This window comes from Streptopelia decaocto (genome assembly GCF_964273445.1).
Source record: "Streptopelia decaocto genome assembly, chromosome: Z".
Lineage (NCBI taxonomy): Eukaryota > Metazoa > Chordata > Aves > Columbiformes > Columbidae > Streptopelia > Streptopelia decaocto.
The window spans coordinates 36,146,768-36,161,484 of NC_138657.1; the positions used below are offsets into that span (position 1 = coordinate 36,146,768).

General features: G+C 36.7%; 1 protein-coding gene across 1 annotated transcript in view; it reads right to left on the bottom strand.

Moving 5' to 3' along the window:
* Window positions 1–14,717, bottom strand: part of ADAMTS19 (ADAM metallopeptidase with thrombospondin type 1 motif 19) — a gene marked incomplete at its 5' end in the record, with an annotated part of 153,731 nt that overhangs the window by 18,745 nt on the left and 120,269 nt on the right. The window contains 5 exons of the mRNA XM_082074829.1: window positions 2,367–2,519; window positions 4,446–4,650; window positions 6,713–6,848; window positions 9,778–9,931; window positions 10,840–10,997. Of these exons, the coding sequence (XP_081930955.1) occupies window positions 2,367–2,519; window positions 4,446–4,650; window positions 6,713–6,848; window positions 9,778–9,931; window positions 10,840–10,997 (806 nt within the window). The remainder of the gene's footprint in view (window positions 1–2,366; window positions 2,520–4,445; window positions 4,651–6,712; window positions 6,849–9,777; window positions 9,932–10,839; window positions 10,998–14,717) is intronic.

Here is a 14,717-nt window from a genome sequence, read left to right on the forward strand (position 1 = left end):
TTGCAATCCTGGTCAAATTGTCTTTGATCTTGGTATTATTGTTAAAACATCAAGCAGAAGAATTATTTGATCTCTATGTGACTGTACCTCTAAAACAAATTATCTCCATTACAGCACTACTATGATTATTAATAATGTTATCGTTTCCATAATAGTGCAATTTAAGCTTAATTTAAAATTATGCCTTTGGAATTCAACGGGATCAGCAAAGCCAATAAGGATCACATTAAGCCTCCTGTTTCAATGTGTGAGAAGTGTCACTTAAATTTTTCATGCCAAGTCTTGGCATTAGCTTGGGGGACCTTGGCTCTGCTCAAAGAAACAGCCTTCTGTCAATGTCAAGAGCAATCCTAAACAGTGAAAATAGTGAGCACAGAAAGCTGCACTGAACCTCTGAGTTAGAAACAAACAGTGAGCAAAGATTAACATTTCTCTGAGCTTTACACTTGTTTCCTCCATTGCAGACATATTAACATGTATGCCATGACTTCACGTTGCTATGTGCTCTAGCAATGGAACAGAATAGTAACAAGTTTAAAAAAAAAAGAAATCCAAGTTTATTCTAAATTGAACTCATGTCTCTGTAAAGAAATTTAAGTATCTATTTTTTGGTATAAATCTTGGAAAATCTCAGCTGCACAAGTGCCAGTCAGGCTGTATGTTAACTGTTCAAAAGGTTTTCTCAGTTCCATATAAAATAATTCCTCATCTTGTAATTTTGAAGTTTAAAGTACAATATACTTGACAGTGTTACAGCCTTGACTGTAGGAGGAAAGCATACAAGATCTCAGTAAATTTTAACCAGGAAGAAGTAAATTCTTGTACATTCATCTCTGACATGGATGTTTGTGAAAAGTACTTAATTAGTTAATACAGCTCTTATTTTCTCCAGAGGGCACTGGGAACACTGTGCAACTGTTTTAACAACTCCATATAGCCTCAGCAATCCTGATTTGAATGACTGCTTCAACTAAGAAAGCAGATGATCACTTCTCTATAGTCTACTCCCTTCTAGTGCTAATGGTAAATGACAGAGATTTTTACTGCAGTTCTGTGGTACGAAAATGCAAATACTAAACTTTATTGCCAAACACATCTTCTTGTAAAAGTCACCCTGCTGCTGAAGTGTTGTTGCTTCAGTTGTTTGAAAAATTAATGGTAACACTACTTCATGCTTTTGAAGAAAATAGGTTAGGGGGGCTATCTTCCAGTTTTTATGAGACTGCTCCAAAATATTTCCAAACATTTTAAATGATCTCCACTATACAAAAAGATAATTGTTTGACATATCCTATATCTTTTAAATGTGAAAAAAGAAAACAGAATAAATAGTAATGTGATAGTAACAATTTGTACACCATTGTCATAAAAAGGGAGCTCCCAAGCAGAATTCTATGAAACACTAGTTGCCCACAGAGTACTTGCAGCTAATTCTCGGAAGGCTGGCTAGTCATACACTGCTGGCTTTAGTTCTTGTTTCCAGCTGTTACATCACAAGAAAGACAACTAAAAATACATTAAATACTTCTCCATACAAGCAAGTTAATAGCTGCTTCAATAATGTTAGGCACTAAAAGTAGAAGTGTTCTGTGCAAAGTTATAAAGAGAAGAAAGGAAAAAAAATTACAATCTCTGCTAAAGTGTGGTCTGTGATATGGCATGAGAAAACTGTGATTTTGAGGTTCAATCGAAGTATTTCTGCATGTTTTGGATATGCAAAACTGTACCAGATATTCAAGGTCCCAGTCCAATAACACATACAATCATAGATCTAAACAATAATTTCTGTTAAAGCCTATGCTTATGTACCTCACCAAAATCAAAACCCATATGCCAAGGAAATAATGTACTGACATCTACGTCAAATGTTCAGGATAGAAAGTAATAGATGCTTCCTAAATATTAAATGGTCTATGTGCAAATTTAATAGGCTAAAAATGATTCCGTATAAGGCTGGAGGATGTAACTTATTGGAAACACAAATAAAATGTGCAAATGCAAATTAATGAAATGTTCAAACTGTGAAGTTGGAATGAGCTGCAATTTCTGGAGATATCTGCCTGTGTACTAACAACAGTAAATTTATACCAGATTTGCATGATATTAAAGACTGATCTCTAGCTTTCTTTATATTTCTGATATTTCTGATTGTGATTTATACTGTGATCTCAGTGTGACTACATGTTTTGGTATGCGTGCGGTGTTTGTTTGTTTGTTTGTTTTGTTTTTTTTCTTTTTTTTTTTTTTTAATCTTATCGTTCCCTCAACCAGGAGACTCCTACACTTCTGATAAAAGCAATTCTTACAAAGAACTCAGCTTGCAAAATGTATTATGCTGTGGGGCACTAGTATCAAGGATACCTCACCTTAGACCAGTCTCCCATTCTCCAGATGTAGCATTTGGAATAGTCCTCACAGTCCTCCGCTTCTTTAGGTCTTGTGGACAAAACACATTTCTTGCGTGGATTGGTGCATCTCACAGTCCGATGCCGTACTCCCTTACCACACTTTACAGAGCACTGTTGGAAAAAGGTGTTTTTCAGGTTTCTGCAAAAGTCACAGTTCCCTCATTTTATCCCCTTCTAATGACCCCTACCAGGCTAACATAAATATTTCAAGACTTCAATGACTTCCTGACTTAGAGTCTTTGATTGCATAGACATTTGATTTCTTAAAAACTAACAAGGGAACAAAGGTTATTCATGGGGCAGATGACAATTGTTGCATTTTCAGCTAAAAATACATTATTACATCAACAATTATTTGCTTAAGCAAAATATGGGTTTTTGGAAGAAAACACCTGAAAAACTATGATGAAGCAAATGCAAAACATTACACTGAAAATATTAGGCAATCTTTGTCCTATGAATGAAATAAAATATAATGAAAGAAAATGTAATTAATGTTCATAAGAACAAGATATGAAGCAACTTCAGAAAAACTGTACTAATGTCTAATAGACTTTTTTTTGGGAGGGAAAAATGTTAAAATGGAAAAGTAAATATTCTAAAACTAAGCAGGAATCTATAATGAATATGAAAATTCAAAGTCACAGCATATACAGCATGTGAAAACTCTTCAAGTTGCACAGAAGGTCTTAATCTATGAGGTTTTTTCTACCATTCCCACTTACACTGCCAAAAATTATGCCATTTCCTTCTCAAAACATTATAACTGCTTTTGATCATCTCACTGCTTGCAGATCAAAACTCTCCTTTGCCAAGCTGATTATAACGGCAGGAAGCAGTAATGGCTAGCTTCCAATACAATGGTGATAGTAGGAATGGCTATGGGAAACACCTCACTCTTCAAAACACACTTATTGCTTCCAACAAAAACATGCTTACTTACTTCTCATCTCTCAAGTAAAATAAACCGGCTAAACAATCTGTGTTTCTTTCTCACACCTCTGTAAATGAATACCATTCTTCTCACAGCCAGCCCTTGCATTATGAACCTCTGTGTTCAGGAACCAGGAACTGCTGCTGTTTTCTTGTCTTATCTCTATCTTAGCATCTGCTTTTCATATTTGAAACCATTCACTCTCTCTTAGCTCTTTCTTCCTTGGAGAACAAGGGTTGCTGCTGAGCAGAGGAGACCAAAGAAGGAACTGCACCCACATTCAGAAGCTGCTATTTTTATTTAGAATCTGGAGGGACTCATAGCACAGCTTCAAGTATGGGAGGCAATCAGAATTGCCTTTGTTCTTCCAATGGATGGAGAAGCTCTAAATAACCCCTTCAGCTTCTTCAGATGGCAGTGATAACAACAGCCTGTTTCCTCCACAAGGCAACTATTTATAGAAGTAGTATAGCTTTTTAGAAGAAGAAGAAAGCCAAATGGACCTGCAGATTAAAAGACTGGAAATTAATAAAGCTTTTTGAATAATAACTGCATTCTATAGCAAAGTTTCAGGAAACAATGTATGTGAAATTGTGTTATTTACAAGTCCTTTTGCCCACTGCTTGTGCGGTTCTTGGAAAAGGAGAAGAGAGAGGAAGGGAAGGAAATCACCTCTTGGCATGCAGCTCCCTTTACAGCCTCTCTGAAGCAGAATGGCAGCTACCATTTGCTGATCAACACCCCATGGTGGAAATGTATGTCAGAGGTGTTACCACTCTGAACTCAAGGTCTGGTAGCTGGTAAGTGATGGCCTTAATTTCATTTACTCCTAGATACCCATTGCTACAGTGAGGACAAACTTGATTATACGTGCTTGAAAACTGGCCAAAAGAAACTGTTCCAGGACATTAACTAGGTAAAATGTAGTAGTTCTACACGGCTGGTTTTCTTAGTCCCTGATCCCTTTGCCAAATCATTGCATGAGGACCGCAAAAATCATTAGACTGAGCTGTGCAACTTGCCGCTGAAAAAAAATCATATTCCCAGAAAATAGTAACGCTTAAATAATCACTGTGGACTACTTGTATGAATAAATGCAGCACCTCGGACCAGACTCCTGCCTCCCACACAGTCATGCAGTCCTGGCCTTCACAGCGTTGTGCAGAAGCAGGCTTTGGCCCAAGGCAATCCCTCTCCCTAGCTCTGATCAGGGTCCCATTTCTCAGCTGCCATGTGCAGGCTACTTGTCTGTTCTGCGTCCCTTTTCCACATGTCCTTGAACACGGAGTCCATTCTGTCATCATCCATCTACAAAGAAACAGAGGCACCGCAGTAACAAGAAATCAGGAGAGGAAAAGAACCACCACATCATTTTCCTCCCTTGCTTACCAGTACACACACACCCAAGACATACTTGCATATTTTCTGCTTCCTTTTAACTTCACTTTGCAAACAGACAACTCATTAATATAACATATTTTACATTACATAAGGTGTTAATATCCATATCATTTAATTCCCCAACCCATTGTCTCTATATTTTCAGAGTACTCTCCTCTCATAATTCCTACTGGAAAAGCTCCAAAGTACACATACATTTTAAAGATGACAGATCACTGATCAGCCTATTTGTTATTCTCTATCTATATGACTACCTATATGTCAAGTGCATGCCATGCATGTAAAATCCAGCATTCTTTGAAAATACTCAGTTGCAGGACAGAATCACTCCTGTGTGAAAGGGTTGCTGCTCTGGAGGAAGTATAGAAGCTCAGACTTTTCTTCAGGGTCAAGCCTAACTCAGGTTGCGTGGTTTAAATCCCAGCAGCAAGGAAGGCTGATGTAGCTTGGCTATACATACCCAGGGAGCAATCGCTCTAGAACATAATTTTCCCCAAATGGTCTGTAGCTCCAGACTATGGCCATATGCCCTTAAAAATAAAACAGCTCTGCCACTGATGCAGTGCACAAGTTTATCCCAGGAGATTTAGATTGCAAGGGAGAATTTTTAGGAAACTGAGATTTAACAAATCTATTCCAACATTCTGTCACGCATTTGTTGTAAGAAAATAAAACATTTAACTAACTTTTTTTACAATTATCAATCCAGAGACTTGGTTTACAAATCACAGCCTGCCAAAGTAATGCAATTGTTTTTAAGATACTTCTTCAAGTGCCAATGACAAGCAACTAGTTATGCAAGCATATGCTTTAGTTACATTTCTGTTGAAAGCTAACAATATTTGTTTTCTAATAATCATTAACACTGTATATATAACCTGGATATATAAGTCAGGGATCGTGGTATCTTTCTATACTTCTCAGCACATTATCTGCAAGTAGCAATACGTAACATTTAAAATGTTTCATTTAATAAGCTGGAAAAAGTACATTGCAAATTTACAGTTAACAATGCCTCAGAAAAAGATCAGATTATTCCATTTCTATTCAGTGATGTAAATAACATAAAATACAATAAAAAGATCTGCTCAAGTATGTATATAATGAAACAGAAATAATCCCTACAAAGTGTAATGCTCTAGTCTGGGGAAGTCCAAACCTCGGTGGTTTGGTCTTACTTAAAATGTATAATAACTTTCTTTTATTAATTTCAGTATTTCATCCTTTCCAAGAAGGCTATGTCTTCTGGTTCATTTTACATACTTTCTTCAACAATATTTGCGTTTTATTTGCTTCTCATTGTTTTCTTTAAAAATAACATCCACCTCTCCTCCAGATAACTGTGATAGACCTATCCCAGTGCTTATTCCTGGGGATACTGGTTGACTACTGCTAGCAGCTCTCCCCTCCGTTTAACCAAGTCAACACAATACTTGGGGACATCCTTGGTCAGAATTCTTAGCTGCCATATGGAAACAGGATGGCGAACTCTGAAATGGGTCATTGTGCCAGCCTCGACAGCCCGTACAGGGAGCAGGCTGTATGGGCTTTGTAGGACACAGACTGCATGCTGCAGCTGCCTCCTGGGGTGAATTTCAGAGTGAAGCCCTGATTGAACAAAACACTGAAACATACCATTAATTAAAAGCCTGGGATTAAATCCACCTTTACATAAACTGCATTTAAATTTTGATTTCATAGTACAATTCAGTCTGTGAGAACTCTCTCTGAGGAAAGTAATGAGCTGCTTTATTGAATAAGAATTGATTTAGGCATGTGCTTAAGGGCTCTCTTTCATTAAAACTTGGGAGAAATAAGAGCAAGTATTTCTGTTTTCCCTACACTTTGCATATAACCTTTTGGATGTATGTAGTTACTGCACATTCATTGCCAGAGGCAGTAATTTCTCTTAGCTCCTAGTATTTTTACATCTAGGTATTACAGTTTAATGTAACCAACATACTATTACCTGGTCTGGCATGGCTGCTCATTGCACTTGCGGATCTGTGGTTCAGGTTTTGTTAAATATTTGCACTTCTTGCTGTCCACAAGACTGATATTCTTGTTCATAATCTTTGTGCAAGAGACTGTTGTCTTTCTTTCACCTAGTGAAAATATAAAGCAGGTATGTGCGAAAACCAAGAATACACAACTTTCTTAAAAAAGGAAAGACAAGGGTATCTTTATCCGATACAGCTATTTCATGTATAGTTTGGCTAAAAGAACTGTGAAACCCATAAAAATGTAAAAACTCAAGAGAAAATCAAAGCTAGGAGGGAGCCCAAGACAGATATTAAAGTTTGTAAAGAACTGTGTGGTTTTCTAATCCAATGTTTGAACACCACTGTCAAGAGAGTTTTGCTGGATTATTCCTGTAACTAGTCCCAGGCTAAAACCTTAGTCTTTTGGGAACAATTGTTTCTTTCTCAACCACTGAGACCCCAATGCTGAGCAAATTTTGAAGAAATATTACATAGAAAAGTGTGGTTGTTCATTAGCATATGAAATAACTAAAGGAATGACAGGTTCCGCTTCTTTGACTTGCTCAAGCTTAGTAGTTCTGCCTGGTATAGCAGTACACTGGCAGGAGTGGCCAGCACACAGCCAAAGGGAATCAGCACATGCAACCTTTAGTACCGAGCTTGCACTATTCCCCAGGAACTAGAGGCCACACAACTGACCTGATCTGTAGGATAATCATTTTAGAAGTTGGTTACTGCCTGCAGCGACCTAGTGCATGTTCTGTACAGAAACCTTGCCCTGATGGGTGGGTTGGAGCCTGGCGTCTCCTGAAGTTGGAAGCATTAGAAATCAGAATTCAATAGAATACCTACAGCAAGCAGTAACTTGTAATTAGACTGGAGTCTAGTTTTTAGAAACTAGCAATCCTTAAATTAAATACTTCAATTGGTAGAAAATAGGTTGATAACCATTTGTTCCTATGGTTATGTTTTAACACTCTGTTTCTATCTGGAAGTTTACTGACAAACAGGGTCCGTGCCAGTGCGGGGCAGACTTAAGCATCCAGTGTTCACCAGCAGTCAAAAATGTGCCTGTGGGCTGAGCAGGTAAATTATAAATAAGCATAATCATCTTTGTGACCACAGCTGACATTTTACACAGTGCTTGTGTACATGAGAGAACATGCAACTCATCTGTCATATACAGCATTTGAAATGTTTGACAATTCTTTCTGCATTTACATATACATATATGTGTTCATATTCTCTCCCACACAAAGAAAGCTTTCCTGCAACACAGGAGGTCGCAGACCAGTTACTTATATAAACATGCACAAAACCACATGGCTTCATCAATAGTTTCAACCTGACATACACTTTAAACATTTAAGCAAAACTACTGATAATTGTTACATTCTTTAATCAGATTCATCAAAATATTGATGTTAAAAATTGAAACACAAATATCTACATGGGGTACAAGCTATAGCAGTACAATTTCATTATTGCTTCATATTTAAGTCAAGAACTAAAAGAACAGTTTAAATGGTTTTGTCTACAGTAAGAAAAATCTTTCACTTGTATTTCAGAAAATTTTCAGGAAAAATACCTTTTATACAACTTTGTATTAAGTCAGCTATTTTAGACAATAAGATAAAGTGAAGGCCAGTTGCAACTGAAAATATGATAAATAAACATTACTGTATAACACTTAAATATTTATTTAGGTGTTGATGTAGAATAAATTAGCAAGATAATGCATTTTAAGAGTTTTCCATATGATAGGTAATTTTAGAAATATTTGGGGCAATAATAAGATGTGGCAGCATTAAAGTTATTCTAAAAATACTTCAGGAAGCTGTAAAAAGTATGAAGACTCCAAGTGAATAGGAATGCACTGCTAAGAAATAGAAGATGCTACTAGCACCATGTACAAAATACCTTCAGGGAAGAAGCTTTCTTACCAAACCACAAAAAGCATGTTTATGGAAACTACAGTAATCTGTCATGACATCAGGATTGTTCACAGAGTCAAAAAAGCTAGAACACTGTGTTCCTTATGCTGCTGTTATGAGAAGGTAAAGCGTTTCCAGGCCTTCTTATTCAACCACAAGGTGTACAGCAGTTTTCAGAACTGCTCATCAGAGCAACCATGACTGTCAAGGTCATAAGCAGAAAAGACAGGTATCAAAAATCAATATAGTATTCACAGTGTAAGTCTAGCTAATTGCACAAGTTATGAGCAGATCTCTACAGGATGTATTCATTAGAAAAACTCTGAAGTTTTTTTCAGTGTAATTACCTATTTGAACAACTATCTTTTAAACAGCAGTTATAAAGGATTTTGTTACAGCAATACTGTTGGTGTTCCAATATTTGTTTTCATAATCGTGTTTTGTTCTTCCAAATTCCCATTTTTTACGATTTATAAACACAAACATAAGAAAAATATCACATCAGCATACTAATATCTGCTGTTGCAATATTCGTTCCATACGTTTCTGGATCACCCTCAACTCATGTTACTAAGTGTACATATTTGATCTGAGACGGGAGTTCAGCTTTTCTGTAGTTTGAAATGTCCTTTACAGATCATTTATCTTCAATAGTTCCAAAACTAGAGGGGAATGCATATGAACTTTCTATTCTTGTTCTAGTTCTTGCACTTGTATTTCTTCTTGGAAACTGTGTCTAGAATTTGCTTTGCTAATGTAGGTTTTTTTCCTTTACTACCATCTTTTTCTACATACTTTATCTGTTTTGAATCTTTCCCTAGAGTTATCGCTACTCTTTTAATATAACCAGAATGCATGAGACTGACGTATGTCCATCATTGCATGGAATCTTACAAGCCACAATAAGGATATTATTATTAAATATACAACACTGACCATCCGAATCTTAAATATTAATATACTTTGTGTTTAAATTGACAGAGAGAGAGATCTACACACAGTGTATATATATAAATATGTATGTGTATTGTATACACGCATATGTGTATTGTGTATATACATGCATATTGTATATGCATATATATTTTTAAGATGTGTGTGTGTTTCTTTTATTTTACCTCCTCCACATACAGCATCACAGTCCTCCCAGCCAGAATGAGTCCACATGAAAAGAGGCTCTGGTACTTTAGAGCTCTGATTCTCAGGGAGAGGATCCAGTGGGATTGTGTACTCATAGTGCAGACCATAGCTCTGGTCATGGAAGAGCAGCACCTGCAAGATATAGAAAAGGAAAACCTACCTAGGTACACAGACACTGTGTAAGACAAACTTCGAACTGTGAGGAGATAATGTTAAAAACCACAACAGAACGACTTAATGCCCTAACTACTCCTACATTTATATAGTCCTAAAATTATATTTGCCCCTTTGAAGGCAACCATGAGGCTGATGTGGCCCCAGGTGAAAATGAGTTTGACACCCCTGCTCTATAGCCTTTCAACCCTCCTAATGGATTTTGTAGAAAAAATCCACAAGATTATTTAAATCAAGACAATGGGAAAAATTATTTTACTTAACATAGAGGTCAAAAAGCTCTCCATAATAGGCAAAGTTCACCAGAAATCTGGAGGACAATTATGTCTGGTGATTTCAGTGTTCTTAATTAGAGGAGATCTTTCCTAGATGCATCAGATTTAAAAGTATTTTAGATATACAAGACAATTTCTTGCTTTTGAAGGATTTTTGAATCATGAGTACTTCCTCGTCACCTCTTCCTTTCCTTCTGGTGGCTATCAGCTTTTCCTCCCCAACACTTGAATGCATTAAAACTCTCCTTCTTCATGGAGAACTTGGTGATTGCAATCCTGAAATAGCGATGCTGTGCTCTAGTCAGCCAGGATAAAAACCATCTGACATTAATCTGAATCTCCTTAAGTGTCACATCAGCTTTTCATGACATTTGCAGGAACACTGCAGCCTTCCATCCTGCCTCATCAACAGATTATTCTCTGATTTAAATGCATTTTTTCAGAAGTGGGCTGACAGACCTATATATGTAAGCAGTATGTGTATAGATATATAAAAGCAGTTATATGTATTTAGGACCCTGGAAAAAAATATTAGTTACCATGCTACATGATAAGAATTAGATAAAAAAACCCCAATCCATATTATCATACCAGTAAATGCAAAGGTGATGTTGTGGGACCTTTGGCTGATATTTTCTCCCAGAGACCCCTCCGAACATAATGGACAGTGGTCCCAGCAATATTGAATGTTCCTGAATGCTCTATCTTCCAGTCACTATTGATTGACTGTTTTCCAGCATCTCGAAGAGCTGCAAGATATGTGAGAAAAAGACCAATATAAATTGTATCTGTTGAGTAGTGATCTGGGCCTCCTTTCACTTTCTGTTTATATAATTTAAAAAGCAGGGAAAATCACTGAACTCTGTAAAAAATATTTATGGATACTATTACATATAAGCTACAATAGGAACATGCTTCAGAAACATTTTCTGGAAGAAACGTGTGGCAAAACCACGTGTGTTTAATGTTACCTGAAGTTAACACCAGTGTTTAATGTTTAAAGAGACTGACAGGCTCCAGCATAATTCATAATTTGATGACTAAATTAGTTTAAGGCAAAGGCAACCATTCTGTATTTCCGGGGTGGTTGTTTTTATAATCCATAAAGGCACGGGAGACAAAATTTTCACAAGACGCTCTTCAAGATATGTAGAATTAGGCTAGAACTTCAAAAAACTTCTAGTTCAGAATTCTTTCCCCTTTAGTAACTACATTTGTCTTTTTTTCCACTTTAGAATGTGACAATACTACTCTCGTCCTACATAAACTCTTATTTTATCCATATTCACCACATAATAAGATGATTCTTCAACAAATAAGAAAAGCTTGTTCTTTTTGACTGAATCATTCCTCTTGTTGGCCTGCTTTATATTCAAAAGCATCTTCAGGTCAGGTAAGATATATTTTATATATTGAGAACACACGATTTTATATTAATTTTCAATAGTAAACTGAGTAGATTCTTCTGTGAATGATTTGTAATCTTATTGTATTGTATTGTATTGTATTGTATTGTATTGTATTGTATTGTATTGTATTGTATTGTATTGTATTGTATTGTATTGTATCAGGTCTGAATAATCAAGTGAAGTGGGATATACTTGAAGTCACCTTCTGGACAAGAAGTTTCACACATTCTTCTTCATTGAAATTGCATGTTTGGCAGCAGACTGTTGCAAGAGAGCCTCAACAGTTTAAGCCTTGTCCAAAATTTAGTTTTCGAAGTTGAAAGTTAACGTGAGTCACTCCTGTAATCATCTTCTCTCCTATCCATATTTATACTGTTATGTTTTGTTTCCATGGAAAACAATGGCAACAGGTCTGTGGACTGGCAGAAATACAGTTGGTTAAGACACCACTGATTCATACTACTGCAGCACTCTGCAACAAATGTTAAGACTATAAAATCCATTAGCACTGTAGAACAGCCCTGTAGTAAAAATAACCAATGATTTTACAAGATTTAAAAATTTATGTTTTACTTTTAAACATACTACTATCAATGGCAATTAAGTTCTATTTAGTGTGTATACTGTAGGGGCCACTCCTCTTTCCAGAGGAGAAACAAAACAAATGTACTTGAAAGCGCCAAGGTCCAGTTGGGTCATGCTGCTCAGATGGAGCGGCATCCTCTCCCTGGAGAGCAGCAGACCTTGCATCGTTTCGTCTTGTCTTTAAAATGAACCTGTGTGCCACAGCATGCAGACATGTGCAGGGGACTGGAATCCCAGCCCCAGAAGACAGAAATGCGCCAGATCTTTCATTTTCTGCTGTCAGATTCCTCACTTGAGCCACTGAGGTTAGATGAAGTAAGAGATGTTATCTGCAAGCCTAAACTTCAGGATCAGACTCAGGCAGCCCAGCTTCTGATCTTGACTCTGTCACACCCGATATTGTAAGCAAGTTCACTGAGTTTTATTTCACACCACACACATATTCCCACTCCGCGTAGCTTTCAAGAGAAGAGGATTTCCTCTACAAGTAATGCAATACAGGAAGAAAATTCAGCACACAAGTGTATCCTCTCTCAGGCTACAAAATAAACATCTACAAAGAAAGCTCAGACTGGGAAAACCTACTGGAACTGTAACCAAGATCGAGACGTCAGTGCTAAAACAAAGAGAATTACAAATGTATCTCTGCAGAGCAAAAAATAGCAATTATCATGATGACAGTTAAGTTATGGTGATGAGTGCAATGTATTCTTTAATTATTGTAACTGGGATATACAATCTTCCAATTTCAATGAGGTACAAGAAGCTACACAGCCACAGAGATGCAACATTTCACAGTTCAGCTATTGCATCTCCCAGTGCTCAGTGGGGACAACAGAGACCTGGTCCTGCTCCTCCACTTGGTAAATGTGTGCCTACTATCATTTTATTGTTTTCTGTGGGAAACTGTAAAATACTATACCACTGTATTAACTTTGAAATTTTTGCTTAAGTTGAAATTGCCACACTTTACAGACAGATTAAGCAAATAGGCATTTGTACAAAACAAGAGGGAAGTTGACATCTTTGTGAATTGTGAAGATCTCCTCTTGCTCTGTGCAAAATTTAGTCACCGTCTCCAAAAAAGTGCCAAAACAATGTCATTTTGAATGGCCCTTAGTTTTCTCATGAAAACTGACAGATACAAAAAAATCTGAAATACAGTTCTAAATGTGAATACTTGCACTGGTATCTTTTGTCAAGGAAGTCATTGTTGCACTTCCACTCAAGTTATCATGATCACTGCAGCCTTGGCTGCCACCAGTCTTGACGTCTCTAAATAGTTCATCTGTGTTGGTATGCAACCAACAAGGTCCAGTGATACTGTTTCTCTGGTTGGACTATCAAATGGATTAACAAATTATCCTTGATACACTCTAAGAGTCTCCTGGACTGCTTACAGCTTGTTGTGCTGATTTTCCAGAAGATGTGGGGTTATTGAAGTCCCAGGATTAGAGCCTGCAAGAACGATGCTTCCTGCAGTTGAAGTAAGAACACTTCATCAATAGGCTCCTCTTGGTCAGGCAGCCTGCAGTATACACCAATCACAAAATTACCTTTGTTAGCTCAGCTGCCAATTTTTACCCATAAGCTCTCTATTCACTGCTGTTTTTCAAAGACAGCTCTGTGAAGTCAATACTTTTATTTTTTTTAACAGATGGTATTTGTTCCATCTTGATATAAAACAGTTTCAAAAGTTGTTACTTATAAGCATCTTCTATGGCCCTCTGTATATGAAAGGAAAAAAAATCTAGTCTCAGTGGACTCTGCTCTCTACTATGGGTCCTTCAACTGCCTTCCCTTGAAATTAGAAATTACATAGTCTAAGAATTTGATCCAAGGCCTTTTAAAACCACTAGTATTATCAGACATGAGGGATTCAAAATTTTGCATTATTTGTCAGACCCCAACTGCTTTCCCACACCCTCCTCCTCAAAAATGTGTTTCAACATGCTTTTATTTTACTAGGAAACATATTTCATAAAGGAAGTCAGACAAGAACAGAGCACACCTATGGTCTTGATATCTGTAAGAGAATTGGCAATTACAATGTCAGGCAGTGTTAGATTGCAGGTCCAAATTATCTATATACTTGAAGCAGCTTGATCACATATTTGAGAATAATGATATAGCTAATCCACATCTTTAGTTAATCTGAAAAGAAATAATTTCTTTCACTTCCAATTAGCACAAAAAAAAAATTTCAGGTGTTAGACTGTAAGTGACTTGTAAACTTGTATACCATTAATCAATCTCATTAATTCATTACAGGGCCCAGACCTGTCTATACCATTGTACAAATATGAATGCAATATAAATAAAATGCCAATTATAGAAGAAAATTTAGCAACAAAAAATGCATTATCTTAGATCACAGGAGTCTAGATAACACTTGAAACAACTTTTCGTAGCTGTTCTTGCAATATTTTTTAAAAGTAACTGACAATGAACCAAGTCTCCTGTCAACAGTATCAC